The 18,732-nt window shown below is 46.5% G+C and overlaps 1 protein-coding gene across 2 annotated transcripts in view; it reads right to left on the reverse strand.

The window, feature by feature from the left end:
• The window catches only part of OVCH1 (ovochymase 1), a 100,449-nt gene that overhangs the window by 6,590 nt on the left and 75,127 nt on the right, over positions 1-18,732 (reverse strand). For both annotated transcript variants that reach the window (XM_077469004.1, XM_077469003.1), the window contains exons 20-23: positions 17,152-17,308; positions 16,959-17,036; positions 10,462-10,687; positions 6,281-6,445 (exon numbers count right to left, since the gene is read on the reverse strand). In XM_077469004.1, the coding sequence (XP_077325130.1) occupies positions 6,397-6,445; positions 10,462-10,687; positions 16,959-17,036; positions 17,152-17,308 (510 nt within the window). In that variant the 3' untranslated portion in view covers positions 6,281-6,396. The remainder of the gene's footprint in view (positions 1-6,280; positions 6,446-10,461; positions 10,688-16,958; positions 17,037-17,151; positions 17,309-18,732) is intronic.

Raw genomic sequence — 18,732 nt, forward strand, 5'->3', positions numbered from 1 at the left:
AAATTGGCAGGTTTGTCTGGGTCCTCTTCACAGCACTCTGAACCTTTTCCATTTTCTCTACTGTGAGAAATTTTTTTTCCTGTCTGGAGTCGATGGTGTATCCCAGGAATTTTATCGACCGAGATGGAATCATGCTTGATTTCTCCCTGTTTATCAGCCAACCGAGACCCTCTAAGTGTCTTATTGTCCTTCCCAGGTCCCTCTCCAATAGATGCTTTGTATTGGCAAAAATTAAAAGGTCGTCCAAGTATGGAACGATCGATATACCCTCTACTCTGAGGGGGGCTAGGGCCTCTGCTACGATCTTTGTAAATATCCTCAGAGATAAGGACAGGCCGAACGGGAGAGCTCTGAACTGGAGATGTAGAACCGAGCCTCCCGTCCTGACCGCAAACCTCAGATATTTTTGTGACGCTATGGCTATAGGCACATGGAGATGTGCATCTCTTAGGTCTATGGATGCCATAAAACAGTTTGGCATCAGAAGACTCTTCACCGAGAAAATTGTATCCATTCTGAATCTCTTGCATCTGATTGATTTGTTTAAAACCTTCAGATTCAGAATTAATCTGAATTTGCCTGATGGTTTCTTTACAAGAAAGATGTGTGAGTAACAGCCTAGCCCTACCTCCTCGGGGGGAACGTATATGATCACCCTTTGCTGCATCAGTTCTTGCAAAATAGAGATCATGGCTACTGATTTTTCTGGGTCTCGAGGAGCCTGGGTTACATAAAACCGTGCGGTGTAACCCTCTTTTATTGTCTTGAGGATAAACAGACTGTTTGTCATTGACTTCCACTGGGGAAAAAAGGCCTGTAACCTTGCTTCCACAGTTGGAAGACCGTCACTGGCTCTTTGGGTTTGGGGTAGGGGGGCAGAATAACACTCCCGGCTTGCCCCTTCCTCTCTGCGGCTTCCAGGGCCTTCTATATCCTGTCTCTTTGGTTTCCGAGGTTTTTCAAAAATCACAAAAAATTTTAGTGCCCTGGGGGTTCACTTTCTTCTTTTTTACAGGAAAGCCCTTTTTCTTGTCAGCCGTTCTGTCCAGTATGGCTTCAAGGTCAGGGCCGAAAAACCAAATCTCCCTCGAACGGAAGACCGCATAATTTGGTTTTTGAGGCAGTATCCCCTGTCCATGTTTTCACCCATAAGGCCCTACGGGCTGAGATTATTAGGGCTGAGGACCTGGCTGACATCTTAATGGATTCTGCCGAGGCATCTGCCATATACCCCACTGCTTTTAAGAGGACAAGCAAAGTATCAAGCAGATCCTTTCTAGGCGTTCCTGCCTCGATATGGGCTTTTAACTGTTCCAGCCAGTGCTCCAGATTTCTGGCTACTACTGTTGAAGCCATAGCTGGTTTTAGGTTTGCCAATGTTGAGTCCCAAGCCTTCCTTAGGAGAGAATCAGCCCTTTTGTCCATGGCATCCTTTAGGATACCCATGTCCTCAAATGCAAGATCCGTATTCCTTGAAACCTGAGAAAAAGCTGCGTCAAGCTTAGGTTTTTTGTTCCATACCTGAGAGGTATCCTCTTCAAAAGGAAACCTGCGTTTGAGGGACCTGGAAAAGAAAGGGGCCCCCTCTGGGTCTCTCCATTCCTTTTTAATAGTTTCGGATAGAAACTTATGTACTGGGAACACTGTTTCACCTCGCCCAAACCTTGAAACATTTTGTCATGCAGTGACAGTTGGGCTTTATCCTCTGTAAAATTCAGAATAGTGTGGATAGTTTTCAGCAGGTCATCCACCTCCTCTAGGGATAATTTATACCAGGTTGATGAAGCAGAAGCCTCCTTTACTTCCTCTGCCTCCTCCTCAGAAGCAGAGGACCCACTATGCTCCTCATCCTCCGAGTCACTGCCCCCCTGGATGCAGATGCTGGGGAGTGAGAACGGGGCGCAGAGCTACTACCTGCAGCTGGACGTCTGTCTAAATAAGACCAGAAAGATTCAAAAAGGATCTGATAATTCTTTCCTAAAAGAACTTAGCAGCTCTCCTTGCTGAGACGCAGGAGTAGTGGAAGCTGCTTATTCCTTGACCAAGTCGCTTATGCAGGACCTGCATTACACCTTGGTCCAAGAATCTCTAAGTATATTTTTACATGGACATTTCCTCTTGCTAGGAGGGGAGAAATGTTTGGTCTTTTCTTTCACCTTCTGAAATACACCAAAGAAAAAACCCAAACCTCAGTTACAAACACACACACATGAACAAAGAGAAAAAAAGACATGCTGTCAAATACAACAGATGTAAAATTTCAGATTCTATTTGCTTTTCAGCCAGTGAATCCCCCCACAGACTCACTAAACAACTATTGAAAAAGCATTATTCCTAAACTGTAACATAGGAAAAGAATGCTGCAGGCTTCCCAGTACAAGGAAGGGAGAAGAAAAGACATGGCTCAAACAGTAATGACAGAGACCACTGTCCCTGCTTACCTGAGCCTGGCTGACAACCGTGGCTCCTGCTCCTGCCACCGCCGATTGTTCCTCTTCCATCATCAGCGAAGATACAATGGCGTTGAGTGCTCTTAACAGTTTGAATTCCGCGCCATTTCCGGAAGTGATGTCAGCCGAATGAGACCACCCCCTCTCCCTGCGTTCCAGCGGCCGGAATGGGAAGTCGCGTTGCACCTTCGGAAGTCCCGCCCCCGGCCGGAATGACGCGCTTGCCATCCGGACCCGGAAGGCATGAGGCCGATACCAACGGCGCAAGATATGAATCCCGGCCGCGTCTCAGACCCAGCCGCCAGTCTAGAAGAGGGTAGGGACTTCCACAGCCTGACCCCCCTGGGTATGAAGGAGAGCGGACACCGGAGCAACCCCCGCGTGTGAAGGGAGGAAGCTGGGCCAGGTCTGTACCAAAAAAACAACAACCGGTATGCCTCCAACTCTCCCCACCTGGAGAGAGCGCAGCACCCCTTGGTTTCCTGCAGCGCTTCCACCATGGCCGGAGGAAACACTACAACTGAGGCCATGGTGGAAGTGTCCGGTCTTTAAAAGTAATCTGCAGTGTTTCCTGGGAAAGTGGGTGGAGCTGCGCTCTCTCCAGGTGCTGTCCTGAAAGACGAAGGGGGAAAAAACGTAGCGATCGTAGGGATCAGGCCTGGCTCTGAACGCTGCAGTTATGTGTTTAGTGTTTTGTAAGTGATACCGATTGATCGATACTGCACTTGGGTGGGCTGGGCTGAGTGGAGGGGCAAAACGCAGGTGCTAGCAAGTATTTGGGCTGATCCCGCTAAAACTGCGTTTTTGGGAACCCCAAACTGCTGGGGATGCCATTATAGATATGATCATATATCGATCAGTTTAGCTACTATACCACCAAGGGAGGCGTATGCTGTGTGCGTGGGTGTTAGCAGTACTGGCACTAACCTGACGCTGCCTGGGGTGACGCAGACCCTATCTGACCTTAAAACCTAACTTATAGCACCCGCCGGACGATCAGGGGGTTAAACCTTTATTAGGTGACTGACAGGTGCCCTGACACTATTAAAAAAAAAAAAAAAACGAACTAACCAGCATCACCCGTAACAGTTATACGGCAATCACTGGTAAAAGGGTTTACTAGGGGACAATCAGGGGGTTAAAACCATTATTAGGTAGTATATGGGGGTACCTGACGCTATAAAAAGCTGACGGCGAACCTAAATACTTACCTGGCTAACTAGCGTCACCTGTGACACTAATACAGCGATGAGAAAAAAATTAATTAAATCGCTTAGTGACACTGGCGATGGAGAGGTGATCAAGGGGTTAAACCTTTACTCGGGGGGGGGGGGGGGGGTTAGGGGGTACTCTAGACCTAAAGGGGCCTAACACTGCCCTACCACTTATAGGGTTTTGGTGCACTTACTTGATTTTTTTCTCTTTGGAAGCTGGAACGAAAAGAATTCAGAATTCAGACTCCCCGAAAATACTTTTTCTGAACGTTTTTCACTAGTTTTGCATGTGGCTAGGATCAGTGTCACTACTGGTAGCATGAGGCGATACCTGGACCCTATAGACGTTGCACAGGCAGTTCAACTCCTCCAGGATGGTGATCAACTCCACCAAAAGGTTTGCTGCATCTCCCAACACAGTCTCAAGAGCATGGAGGAGATTCCAGGAGACAGACAGTTACTCTAGGAGAGCTGGACAGGGCCGTAGAAGGTCCTTAACGCATCAGCAGAACCATTATCTGCCTCTGCTGTGCAAGGAGGAACAGGATGAGCACCGCCAGAGCCCTACAAAATGACCTCCAGCAGGCCACTGGTGTGAATGTCTGGCCAAACAATTAGAAACAGACTTCATGAGGGTGGCTTGAGGACCCAACATCATCTAGTAAGCCCTATGCTTACTGTCCGGCATTGTGGAGCTTGATTAGCATTTGCCAATGAACACCAGAATTGGCAGATCTGCCATTGGCGCCATGTGGTACACTCTGAGGACATATGACAGACAAAGGGGTCTGGAGAAGCCGTGGAGAACATTATGCTGCCTGTAGCATCGTTCAGCATGACCGCTTTGGTGGTGGGTCAGTAATGGTCTGGGGAGGCATATCCATGGAGGGATGCACAGACCTCTACAGGTTAGACAATGGCACTCTGACTGACATTAGATTTAGGGATAAAATGCTTGGACCCATTGTCAAATCCTACCTCGTGCAGTGGGTCCTGGGTTCCTCTTGGTGCACCACAATGCCCGGCCTCATGTGGCAAGAGCATGCAGCCAGTTCTTAGAGGACGAAGGAATTGATACCATTGAATGACCCCTATGCTCGCCTGACCTAAATACTGGGATAGAGGTTGCACTTCAGTCTGTTCAGGAGCTCAGTGATGCCCTGCTCCAGATCAGGGAGGAAATACCCCAGGACACCATCTGTCATTTTAGGAACATGCCCCGACGTTGTCAGGCATGCATACAAGCGCGTGAGGGAGCCATACAAATACTGAGTACCATTTTGAGTTGCTGCAATGAAATTTCAGCAAAATGGACTAGCCTGCTTGACTTTTGGGGTGTCTGAATTCAGAGCTCGGTACGTTGATAATTTTAAATTTCCATCAAACGATGTGGCATTCTTTTGCTCCTTTAATTTTTGTTGAGCAGTGTGCAAGTAAAAAAAAAAAAAAAAATATATATATATATATATAACACACACACACACACACACACACACACTATATCTCAAAAAAGGGAGTACCACCCTCACATTTTTGTAACCATTTTCCCCTAGTCTGTTCCATTTCCCCCCCCCCCCCCCCCGCTTAGAACACACCTAGGGAACAGTGTTAACCCCCTTGATCGCCCCTTAGTGTTAACCCATTCCCTACCAGTGACATTTATACAGTAATCAGTGCATTTTATAGCACCGATCGCTGTATAAGTATCACTGGACCCAAAAATGTGTCAAAAGTGTCAAATTTATCCGCCGCTATATAGCAGTCCAGATAAAAAAATAAAAAACATGCCGATTGCCACCATTACTAGTAAAAAACAATAAAAATTCCATAAATCTATCCACTATCTTGTAGTGGATCTAACTTTTGTGCAAACCAATCAATATACGCTTATTGCGTATTTTTTTTTAGTTTTTTACCAAAAATATGTAGAAGAATACATCTCGGCCTAAACTGAGGAACATTTTTTTTTTAATTTGGGATATTATAGCAAAAAAGATAGTGTTTTTTTTTCAAAGTTGTCTCTCCTTTTGTTTATAGCTCAAAAAATAAAAACCGCAGAGGTGATCAAATATCATCAAAATACCGTATCGCAAAAAGTGGACTGGTCAGGAAGGGGGTAAATTCTTCTAGGGCTGAAGTGGTTAAAGTAACAGCGCTAAAAGCTGGCCTGGGCAGGAAGGGGGTAAAAGTGTCCAGTATTCAGATGATTAATGCTAGATCATTACCCTATAAGAGGGTTTTTCAGAAATGAAGGCAAATGATTTCTGGTCCTGGGGTGACAATTTCTTCCTGCCCAGTTATCCCCATCTAATCAATCTCCTTGGCTGACATCATGGGAAAAAAATAAATAAAAAAAAACACCACACACAACACGTAGCTTCATAGAAAACCAACATTTCTATAGTTTGCCAAATAAGGCAAGCTTTATATATGTGCATTTGTTATCATATGCCACTTTACATAAATGCAATTTAAATTTTTTTTTCTAAATTTCGGATCTGGATGGGAAGGGATATAACCACACTTGTTAGTATGTATAAATTAATTGATTAAAGAGAAACAAAAAAAAAAAAAAAAAAAAAAGGAAGGAAGGAAGGAAGGAAGACCAAAACTAACCATTTACTTTGCCTGTTTCCAGGGACCGCAGTGTTTTTGGAGTACCATCACTATAATGGAGGTAAAACCCGCGCCTGGTCCCAGACGAGTCAGTGTGGAAATGAAGTGTTAAATGGTCACTGCTGGATTGCAAGGTCAGATTGGAGACGTTTCCACATAGGGCAACTAGAACAAGATGAAAGCCATTTTACCAGAAGACAATATATGGAGACTACATTTACTTCAATTAAAGCCAAACGCCAGGAAGAAATTAAAGACACAAGTTAAAGCAGATCAGTAACTAGAGGCAAAACTTTTGTGTAGTTTTGTGTAGAGCAGAGAGGGATTAGAACACCTGTCAGTTTTTATTGTCGTCTGCATGGGCGTTTCTAGGCGGCAAATAGACCTGGGGCTTCAGTCCGAGCCCGACACCGAGGGGGCGGGGGAGGGGTGGTTATAAGCTAACCTACTGGTTGCTGCCTGGCTTACCAGTGCCCATCAATGCTGACCACTGAAAACTAACCTACCTGACCCACACTAACACGCCTGACACCAGTGTTGGTCATCTTACTTTAAAAAAAGTAATTAGTGAAGTTACAAAATACTTTGGGGTCTGCGGGCGGGGGGGGGGGGGGCTTATCAGAATCCGGGAGCCCCCTTTAATAAGGGAGCCCCCTACCCTATGTGAATGAGTATGGGGTACGATGTACCCCTACCCATTCACCTGGGGAAAAAGTGTTAATAAAACAAACAGGTTTTTAAAGTAATTTATTAATCAGCTCCGGGGGTCTTCTTCTGACTTCTCCGCTCTGTTCGGCCTCTTCTCCCGGGCTCCTCCACCATCTTCTTGCAGCTCTTACTGGCGGAGGAACCTGGTCTCCTCCATCCGTCCCTCTTCTCTCCTCTTTTCTTCTTCCGATGCCGACCTGACGCGCTCTCCCACTGTAATGCCGTGTGAGCGATGCACGATCACTTATATAGGAATGGGGCGTGGTACAGAGTGATGTCACATGGTGGCCCCACCCCTTATGAGGCCACAGTTCCAGCATGCCTTAGGACCTGACATCATAAGGGGCGGGGCCACCACGTGACATTACACGGTACCACGCCCCATTCCTATATAAGTGATCGCGCAGCGCTCACACGACATTACAGTGGGAGAGAGCGTTGTGGCAACATCGGAAGAAGAAAGAAGAGGGAAGAAGGACAGAGGAGACCGGGCACCTCCGCTAGTAAAAGAGCTGCAAGAAGATAGCGGAGAAGCCCGGAAGACGACGCCGTAGAGCAGGAGAAGAGGCCGAACAGAGCCGAGAAGTCAGAAGAAGACCCCTGACGTCGAAGACCCCCGGAGCCGATTAATAAATGAAATGACTTTAAAAACCTGTGTTGTCTGTTTTATTAACACTTTTTCCCCAGGTGAATGGGTAGGGGTAAATCGTACCCCATACTCATTGACATAGGGTAGGGGGCCGGAATCCGGGGACCTCTTATTAAAAGGGGGCTCCCGAATTCTGATAAGCCCCCCACCCGCAGACCGTGACAACCAACGGCCAGGGTTGTGAGGAAGAGGCCCTTGTCCTTATCAACATGGGGACAAGGTGCTTTGGGGTGGAGGGGCCACAGGGACCCCTTCCCCAAAGCACCCCCCCATGTTGAGGGCACGTGGCCTGGTATGGGTCAGGAGGGGGGGCACTCGCTCGTCCCCACCCTCTTTCCTGATCGGCCGGGCCAAGTTCTCGGATAAGGGTCTGCTATGGACTTGGGGGGGGGGGGGGGGGGGGGCTTTTCGGTGGGGGGGGGGACTTTTCGGCATAGGGGTTCCCCTTTAAATCAATACCTAGCGACGGGGCTCGCGAGGTGTCAATCTCGCCTATGGAGGCAGCGTTCATATATTTCCCTCGCTAGTCCCATCTACCTGGTCCTGGGCGGTAGATGTAATTGCGGTAATGCCGCCCAAGTAATGGGAACGGCGTTACCATGAGGGGGAAGAGTAATCAGTTAGATTATTCATTACCCTCTAAAGTAACGCCGTTTATTTTAACTGAGTTACTTACATCACTGCCTGACACACACTGACCTGACCCACACTTACCATTACACTGACCCTCCAGACCCACACTGACCGTTACAATGACATACCTCCACCTCCTCCTGCAGCTCAGCTGTAGTGTGTGGCGCTGACATGCCCATCCGAGGAGACAGCAGGCAGCCAGAGACAGGAGAGGACAAGAGAGGAGAGTCGCCTGCCCGAGCGACAAGTGGGGATCTTATAGTGACGTGGCCGCATTGTAATTCCCGCCTTCTGGCGCCTGCAGCGCATATGATGGACGTCACACGTCCCACGGTCCTGGCATTGGACCAGTGGGACGTCCATCATAGACACTGCAGGCTCCACAAGCCAGGACCTGCTAAGTCACTCGGCTGTGCTCCGAATCAGATCGGTCCCCACTTGGGTCTAATACATTTGTGAATGCCCGGGGCTTTTTGGGGGCCCACACGGGGGTCCAGCCCCCCTTAGACCCCCTCCCGACACCACTGGTCATCTGTGACCCCGTTAGGGAAATTTACACTCTCCATTTGTCCTGTTTACTGTTATAAATTAAAGTGAAAGTAAAAGAAAATCCGGAGTTTTGGGGTTAACATCAGAACAGTAATAGTAAAATCTTCCAATGGGTACACTAGTTCTGGTGACACACTGGGGGTCCCTCAGTTTGGAGGGATTTCTTTCACTTCCCATTTTTGCTATGGGAAAGGAAGTGAAAGAAAATCCTCCTTATGGCGAAAAAAAAAAAAAAAAAACACGAGAAAATGGGGGAAAAAAAATTGCCTTTAGCTACACTTTAATACGTCATTAAGGCCTCATGCACACAAGACTTTTTTTACAGCTGCTCCTAGGGGCGTCAACTTTTTTTTTTTTTTTCCTGGTCTCTAAATGTCCCTTCATGTGGAGGGCATCCTAGGCATCCATGCACAAATAGGCTTTTAGCGGCATTTAGTGACAGGAACTTTGGGGGCAGGGAAAAAAATGCCTAGGAGCAGCAGAAACAAAAAGCTTGATGCTACTAAATGCTAATGCTTGAGCATTAATTAATTTCAATGGATAAATGATTTATTCTGGCCAATGAAATTAACGCACGCCCAAGAGTTTGACACCTGCAAAAGCTTCTAAAAGCTTTAGTCACTATTACAAGCTTCAGGCATTTTTTCCTGCTCAAATGCTGCTGGCTTCTAGGACAGTTAAACAAAACGTCTTGTGTGCATGAAGCCCAATGTATTTTGTAAATGCAAGCAGTGCAAGTACTTGAATTTGACCTGACATCAGCATCTTGCAGTCCCCTGTACAACAGAGCAGAGAGAGGGAGAAGTGGCACAATGAGACAATCAACTGTGCTGCAGCTCAAATGGCTTGCCGCTAAGGTAGAGAGCAGTGTGTACTGGAGGCGCAAAAGGAAAACAATAAGAAACCTGACCAAAACTAGGGGAACCAGTTTGGCCGGCATCTGCCGAAAAAGGCCTGCTGACCGGCTCCAGGTCAGGGCTCTCAGTCAATGTCAGAACGCAATAGAGCAGCAGAGGAGATCACTGTACTAACATCAGATTGTTAGTACGATAGCTCCGACCTCAACTGTCAGTTTTTTTTGTTCAGTCCGCTGGGTTGAATAAACAAAAAAATAAAAATAAAAACCTGGCCAAGTTGTTTCCAAATCTAGCATGTACTGGTTACTTAGCAGGACTTCATTGTATTTTATATTTTACTATGTTGGATGCTATACTTGTTCATTTTTATTGATGCAAAATAAAAAATTTTAGGGGGGAAAAAAAAAAAAAAAACCTGGCTAACAATTGATGTCCCATCACTTTGTGGGTATAAAAAAACTAAAAAGTTTGAATAATGATACAGCCAAAATGTGTGCTGACAAAATTACAAGCGTTTCCCAGCAGTTAGACTGCATAGACTGCAGTATGAAAACAGGGACTAGAGAAAAAACATTTATCCAGGTCATTGTATGGCTAGTAGTGATTATTCACATTCATTTGAACTGGTTTAGTCATGTTAATAGACATTTCATCAAGCATCCAAGTGACCTCTTCACGTCTAAGAACATCAATATTGGTAAGTCAATCAACAGTAATACAATCACTATGCTCTCTAGAAGTGTTGATACACATCTGCCTTTAAACGTCCCCTATAAAACACCTACCCAATAAACGTGTATTGTTTACTGGCTCCATCATAAATATTCAGAGCATCCAGGATGCAGTTTGGGGACTCCTCCAAGGCCAAATCTATGATGACAACCTGGAGCTGCTGGCCAGAGGGCGAGGAGAGAATCCACCAGCAATCCAGGCCATTCATGTAGGTTATTGGATAGCCAGGAGACTTGAGATCACCGGACCCAGCCGAGAGGACCCCTAGACTTGGACAACCTAGGACACAAGTAAAATTCAGCTTTTCCAAGTTTGTAAACCATACCTTTGTGCCATTCTGTATGTTACCAAGAAAAATCTACAGCGCTGACAATTAGGGATGGAGACTTTCAGATAAGATTTTAACATTATTTAATTTAAAATATAATAAAATGTTAAAAAGGAAGAAAAAAAATATAAAAATAAAAAAGAAGGTGTTAGACAGACAGATTTACCAGACTGGCCCAAAACTCTGCACCCATTCTACAAACAAGAAAACAAGTTAGAAAAATTATGTGGACATTAAAGTGAAGTTTAAATCATTTTTTTTTTAAATGAGATGTTGATACCCTGGCTCTGCTGTCCAGTTTCAGGTATGTGGGTGTCCCCTGTGCCTGCTGGGACCAATGCAGAGTTGAACTACAAGCTTATGTGAAGCCGGTCCCATTGACACATGTCGAGTGAGAGACAGAAAGACCAAAGCCAAAGCTTGGGAGCTGCTATAGATCACCACTGCAGAGAAGGACGACGGGTATAACTTTGGTTCTGTGTCTGTTAATGCAGCACAGGGAGCAGCTGCACATGAGCTTGTAGTTCAAAATGGGAGTATGCAGAAAGTGGAGACTCCACCAGGATTCCATAAGTCCCAGCAGGCACAAGGGGCACCCACATGACTGAAGTCATGCAGTGCAGCTGGGGGACAGTACGAGAAGCAGAAATGGGAGAAAACTTGAAAATACAGTACAGTGGGTGAGTATTGTCAACCTAGGACAAAAATTTGTTCCAGGATCACGAAGAAAAATGAGGGGGGGAAAAAAATGCAGCCATCGCCTACCATCAATGTCCCTAGCCTTAAAGCAGAATTCTAACATACTGTGTGGATTAAAAAATTAATAAACATATATAAAGTATATAAATCTAGATTTGACAGCATCTCTGTTCAAGACCAGGGTGAGAGCTATAACCATCTCTCACCCTGGTCTTGAATAGAGATGCTGTCAAATCTAGTTTGCTAGGTGATAACCTGGCCAATTGTTAGGGGATCACCTGATTCTTTGCCCAACTCAGTTTGATGCACCTCTCCCCTCAACCATTGGGTGGCATTGTCACCTATGGCATTGGCATGAGGTTCATATGAACTTGGAGTATGAGTGGATAGTTTGCTCTAGCCAATTGGAAAGGGATTTCTTTGGCCCCATAGCCTGCTGGGAGAGCCTATTTGGGAGGAGTCAGGTGATCAGGGTTTGGTACCACCTGCAGGGCAGTCTGGGTGGACATGCGTTGAAAGCTCCCAGCTGCTAGGCCAGAAGCCTATCTGGGAGTTCCCTGGTTGCTAGGCAGTCTGAGGCCTAACCAGGATAAGAAGGAGCAGCGTAGGGTTGGGGCTTTGTGTCAGAAGCCTAACCAAGTTGCACAGGTTCTACCGGACGGAGAACCCCTCTTTGTCGGAGGTGAAGGGACAGAATTGCTAACAGAGGACAACCATTCCTGTCGCCAGAGGCAAAGCTTGAACCAAAGGTCAGAGGTAAAGGGGAAACTGTCACCATCAAAGGACAATGCTCCTCTTATCGGAGGCCAGAGTTCAGAGTCTGAGAGCGTACCAGACAGGGGCGTATACTAGAAATAACAGGGCCTCATAGCAAAAAATGTTGTATGAGGGCCCCCCACAAAAAAATGGCAGGGCTTCAATAATGGGCGGGGCTTAAAGAGCATGGCTCAAAGGGGGTGTGGTTTGAGTCTGAGATGGAGGAAAGGAAAGGAAAGCAAAAGGAAAGGGAAAGGGAGAAGGATAAGGAGGGAAGTAGAGAGAAGGGATGTAGGGACAAGAGGCCCAGATCCCCACACCACAATAGCAATATATGTATTCCAGAAAGTTTATCAACAGATAAAGATACTCCAAACACCTGGTGTTAGCGCTTCAATCAGTCCACCTGTGCCCAATGCAGCGAGACCAGTACCCAATGAAGAGGCAAGCTGACCCAGCGGGATAGCGGGGGTGACACTTGCAAGAGAGTTCAGTTGTTGGGCTGAAGAGCTGAGTAAGTAACCCAGTAGGTCAGCATGGGTGGCCCTCAGAAGCTACAGCGGGAGGCTGTGAGATCGAAGCCAGGTCCTACACAACGGCGATACCAAGTTTGGAATGTGTACAGATCTGTGTTGAAGTCAACCTACAAGTTCAGTTGAAACAGCTCGTTCGGGTGAAGTTCAGCTTTTAAAAAGGTGTCTAGAGCTGTACAATCAATATACTGTTCTATTTTTGTGAGTCTCGGCGTCTGTTAAGTGCTTTTGCACCTGCTCAAAAGGACCGCCTAGCCCTAACCCTCTCTATCCGGTTCATTGAGAAAATAAATCTCTTTTGTTCTGCATGAAAGTGTCTGGCACCCAACTAAATCTACACTATTCTGCACCCACTATGCCCAGTGACCCACACTGAGAATGGATGGCAGCTCTCCCTGACCCTGAAGTTCACTATAAGCTCTTCAGAGGTCTCGACCATGGCCACACACACACACACACACACAATCTTTCCTGTGGGGTCCTGACTCCACGCGTTACAACTGCCCAGCTGTGTGACAATAAGGGGTTGATTTACTAAGGGCAAATAGACTGTGCACTTTGAAGCAACTGCTTTTGCAGAATGCAACTGCAGAGCTTAGCAAATGACCAGAACCTCTGCTGACTTCCATCATCCAATCATGTTCAAGCAAAAATTTTCATTTTCATTTTCTTTTCACATGATTGGTTACTCTTTGCAAAGTAATGGTTTTACCTCATTTACTAAGCTCTGGAGCAACTACTCTTACAGAGTGCAACTGCAATATGCAAAGTGCACAGTTTATTTGCCTTTAGTAAATCAACCCCTGAGTGCCAAAACGCCACTTTCTGCCATGGCCATGACAAAATTATGTCGCTGCTGTAGTCAGTGATCTTTATTAATGGTCCAAACAGCACAACGGCCACAACAACTTGAGCTGCACATGTAGTCCCTCTGTCACTACAGTAAAGCCCAGAGTAAAATAAAATAAAACAAATGAAGGGCAGGCATGACAGGGTTAACAGGGGCAATCTGAGTGCAGGGTGAAATGTAAAAGAGGTAGGGATTTGCTAAGAGAAAAGGGGATGGAGCAGAGTGGAACTTAGGAGGAAGTGGGTCCCTCCCCAGCTCGGTGTGTAGCAGGAGGAGCGAGCATAAACATGGCCGCAGTGGAGGAGCCATTTGCAAGGCTCAAGCTGGAGGTGGCATCCAAAGGCTCAGGATGGCTGGAGTAGAGGCTGACTGCTGCGCTAGGGGAGGGGTCCCCAGCGGCCACTACAGCGGGACGTACGTCTGCACGAGCCTAGTGGTCACCTCCAGGGCCCTCTGAAGCGTGCAGCAGCGCACGCGGTGGGGAGTCTTAGGAAGCATCGGCACCCAGGCCGTGGAAAGCGCCGGAAGCTCCAGGACGGATGCTGGGTCATACACACGGCAGGAGAAGGGGAGAGCGGGCCCTGCCTCGCTTTGCTGCAGCAGGGCGGGACTTCAGCCGGGGACTTCCACAGCAATGGCCACCAGGCTTTCAAGGGCTTCAGCTGGTGGCCACACACAGGGGGGAGACCAGAGACAGGATGGAGAGAGTTGTGGCCTGGTGCAGCACAGTACAGCAGAGGACAGAGGCCCAGGAAAAGCGACCCACAATTCAGTGGGTGGATCCGGCGCACGGAGGAGGGGCGTGGATCCCTGCAGATCCACTGGAGGGTGGTCGAGGAGATATAGGTCTGAGGGTGCGCTGTCGCAGTCTGAATAGGGGCCCGGCAAGTCGATTTGGTGTTCTTTTCATGTTGGGGGGGACTGTTTTGGAGGGGGGGGGTTAGTTCAGGTAGTCAACCCTTTGCGGAGCAGTCGGCCTCGACCGCCTCCCCCTCTCTGGCTGCGGTGGTCATGGACCACTCCACAGCAGATTCAGAGCTACAGGGTTTCTTAGCTGGTTTAAAGGAATTGGTACATAGATTTGAGCCAGGGAAGAGCAGCCTTGGGTTGCCGGTGGCATTGGTGGCTCCCAGGAGGGGGGGGGCCTAGTGTGGGTACTCTGGGGCCGGGGGGTCACCACAGAAACTGCTACAGTACCAATGGCACCCGCAACGGTGGAGGCAGGACAAGACACGGTACCAAGGCAGCAGGTGAGGCTTCAAAAAAGCAAGAGCTGGTTAGGCTGGTGGACACGGACTGAGAAGAGAAGAAGAAAAGAAGAAAGAGGAAGAAAGAAGAAGAAAGAAGAAGAAGAAAGAAGAAAGAAGAAAGAAGAAAGAAGAAAGAAGAAAGAAGAAAGAAGAAAGAAGAAAGAAGAAAGAAGAAAGAAGAAAGAAGAAAGAAGAAAGAAGAAAGAAGAAAGAAGAAAGAAGAAGAAGAGAAAGAAGAAAGAAAAAGAAGAAAGAAGAAAGAAGAAAGAAGAAAAAGAAAGAAGAAAGAAGAAAGAGAAAGGAAGAAAGAAGAAAGAAGAAAGAAGAAAGAAGAAAGAAGAAAGAAGAAAGAAGAAAGAAAGAAAGAAGAAAGAAGAAAGAAGAAAGAAGAAAGAAGAAAGAAAGAAAGAAGAAAGAAGAAAGAAGAAAGAAGAAAGAGAAGGAGGAGGAGGAGGAAGGAGGAGAGGAGGAGGAGGAGGAGGAGGAGGAGGAGGAGGAGGAGGAGGAGGAGGAGGAGGAGGAGGAGGAGGAGGAGGAGGCTCATACCATGGACCTTCCCGAATTGGTTGCAGGCCTTTGCCATAATGGCGAGTGTTATTGGGGAGAAGAACCCAAAAACCCTTCTCTGCGCTGTTTTGCCATTTAGGCGACGTGGGAGAGGCATACAGAGTCTATAGGGGAATGGTGTGGCTGCGCTACAACGAGCAATTCGTTTCGCATTGGGGCGGCTATGGAGGCAGTTAGGTGGGGGTTGGATGAGGCCGTGGTGAAAATAATTGGGAAATGGGAATCACTGAGGTTTAAGTCGTATGTTCATCCCTACTTGTTGCCTGTTTAAAGGAGCAAGGTATATGTGGGATGTAGGATGCATGGATATATCAGGTTTTAAGTGAATATTGCTGTTATGGGGGGTTTTTCTTTTCTTCTATTTCAGGAAGAACACAGGGCCTGGTCTGGATAGTAGGCCATTCATATGTTTGTGGGTGGGCAAGGAGAGGTGATGTATGCACAATGGGAGACAGTTAGGAATTTCCAGACAGGAAGCATGTATTAAGTGGTTGAGGATGCCTGGGATGCTTTGGGGTAGGGCAGTTCCAGAAGTGCACAGATGTGTGTGGTTGGATAGGCCGCCTGATTTATTAGTTTTGCATGTGCACAAATCGTTTGCACGAATAATTTGGGGGACAGATCAATGTTGGACTTCTGGTGACTCCGCATTGGCTTTTCCAAAGATGCTCATAGTGTGGTCGGGAATTGTAGCGCAGACCACATGGCGGTAGGCTAGGTCAGTGAAGATTAATAGGGCCAGGAAGAAGGTGAATAGTGAGGTTAGTAGATTTGTGGTCAGGAATGGGGGTTTGGCAATTAGACACCTGGAGCTGGAGGTGGATACCTGGCGATATCTACACAGGGATGGAGAGCATTTGGATGTGGGGATTTACATGTGGGTTTTGGGTTTACAGGATGGGATCGAGAGGGCATTGAGGGTTTGGCAGGGCACACAAAGGTAAGGTTTTACCCTGGTGTGTGCTGTGGTGGGGTGTTGGTCTTTGTGGGTGAAGGAAGAAACCCTGGATATGGAGGAGTTCGGGAACCATCAGTGGTATGGGTCCCATTGGTGGTATTCCAGCTAACAGTGGTTTAGCTGGAATTTGGTTAATGGGTAAACTGGGGTCAGTGGTTTGTCGTCTCCAAGCTAGTATGTCAGCTGGAGGCCTAGTTCAGTTAAGGTACTGCAGTGCAGGAGTGAATAGAGTGGCAAGATTGGTCTTTTCAGGAAAAAACAAAAGTGAGTATTTAACTGATGGGGATGGTTCTAACAGATGTTATACAGTTAATGTTAATTTTATTTGTGTTTTTAATAAAAGAAAATGGCTGCTATGGCCAATATTTACTCTAGCTTGTGGTCTCAGTTTATTGGGAAAAGATATGGGGGAAATAGCAGCTGGAGGGTTGGCTGGCAGTAGATGGTAAGCAGGTTACATTTATTATACAATATTCATGCCCCTGTTCCAGCAAACCACAGGAAGGAGAAGTATAGGAATGCATTGGTCACCCTCCTGGTAAATTTCAGATATTTAGAATAAATAGAGAACTTTGTTATGGGGTAGGAGGGACTGAGACAAAAAGTTACTTTGCTGCCTGGAGTTGTGATATAAATTCTCTGGTCTCTCTGGCGGGGTCAGTTGGTTTTTAATTTGATTGTTTCTTCCTATAACAGATCCAAAAAAAAAAAAGAAAAAAGGATTACAATGTGATCAAGCCACAGGAACACAAGCATTCTCTCTCCATTATGTCATTCCACCTTTCAACCTGTTACAATTTACCTTGTTGAGTGTCTTCTATCCAACGCAAAAAGGAGCGGACTCTGGTATAGACTCCCGGTTTTCGGGGCCTAGCACATCCGACACCCCAACTGACAATGCCATAAACTACATAAGAGTTGTTTGTATTGCGACAGACCAACGGACCGCCAGAGTCACCCTGGAATGACAGTATTTGGGATTATTCGATAGGGGCAATACCCAAAATCAATCACAAGTCACCACTCACTGATCCAACTTCAATATGGATACTAGGGGTTACTGTGCTTTGCATGACATTGTTACTTTGATTTTTAACGGCTTTATTCACCAAGTCCAGGCAAACAATGCAGCTGTAAACTCAATCACTAAAATCGTATCCTTAACATGGTAATGCAATTTCAAAAGTTATTTTCAATCTTTTTACATCTGCAGCTTTCCTTAAAATAATACCTGGTTATCCTACCATAAAGGTCCTTGTTCAGGCCCTTCTGATTATAGGGTGACAACTGTCTCCTGATAGCTCTTGTGCATAACCCACTGTTGTCACCATCAGCAAAATGGCATGACAAAGCAGGGAAAGAAGACGGGTTATGTAGACAGCACAAAGGACAGGACTTGCATTCAATGAGAAGTGTCCCTTGTGCTGGCATTTATTTATGATGCACAGTGCTTTGGCCAACTAAATGTCATCCAGTTGAGGTTTAGGTCAACAATTTTTTTTAATGAATCTCTAAAGCCCCGTACACACGATCGGATTTTTGTCCGGGAATTGTGTGATGGCAGACTGTTTGCCTAAAATCGGACTGTTCGTATGCTCATTTTGACACTTGTCCACCGAAAATTTACTAGCCTGTCATCCAACATTTGTTGGCCGAAAGTTGGACAACGGTCTGTTGTCAGATTTTCATATCGTGTGTACACAAGTCTGTCACACAAAAGTCCGAAGTACAAACACACGTGCTCAGAATCAATGCTCACCAAACACGGCATTAGCAGAAGGTGCCTAAAGGGTGACGCTCAAGAGCTAAAATTCCAACAATTGTGTGCCGTTAGTATGCAAGACACGTTCCTGGCACACACCCTTCGGACAAAAGTCTGACACTCTGTTGGCCAACAACCCGATCGTGTGTACGAGGCTTTAATAAAAAATGATTGGGTAGTTGTGCACACTGCTGGCTGAGCACCCCAAGCTACAAGAACACAGTTCTAGAAAAGACGTTTAAATATCCTAATCATTTCTATGTGTTTTGCTGAGCATATGGTCGTTTGACGGCAATGGCTTGGCTTAGGTTTATTAATATTAAGTGCAGCATGCCAAGTAATATGTCAGTGTAATACTTTCAGGAATTTATTGCCATTTACGGAAATCACAGCACTCCACCTAACCAATGCCATTATCTACTTTTTCCCGAAGGATGTCAGCTTTCTCCAGGCATCATTCAAGGTCACCACCTACTATCTGGACTGAGATCCTGGCTCAGCCTTCACACAATCATGTATACCCTGGTGGTGCCTGTGCTGTTCTGCCTCCTGCAGACTAGTGGCATCATCTCAGCCTAGGCGGATTAACATCACTGGTGCGCAAGGGCAGCTTTAAAAGGT

The sequence above is a fragment of the Lithobates pipiens genome, unplaced genomic scaffold, assembly GCF_037356315.1.
Source record: "Lithobates pipiens isolate NorthernLeopardFrog02 unplaced genomic scaffold, aLitPip1_a1.2 Scaffold_8, whole genome shotgun sequence".
In the NCBI taxonomy this organism is placed as follows: Eukaryota; Metazoa; Chordata; class Amphibia; order Anura; family Ranidae; genus Lithobates; species Lithobates pipiens.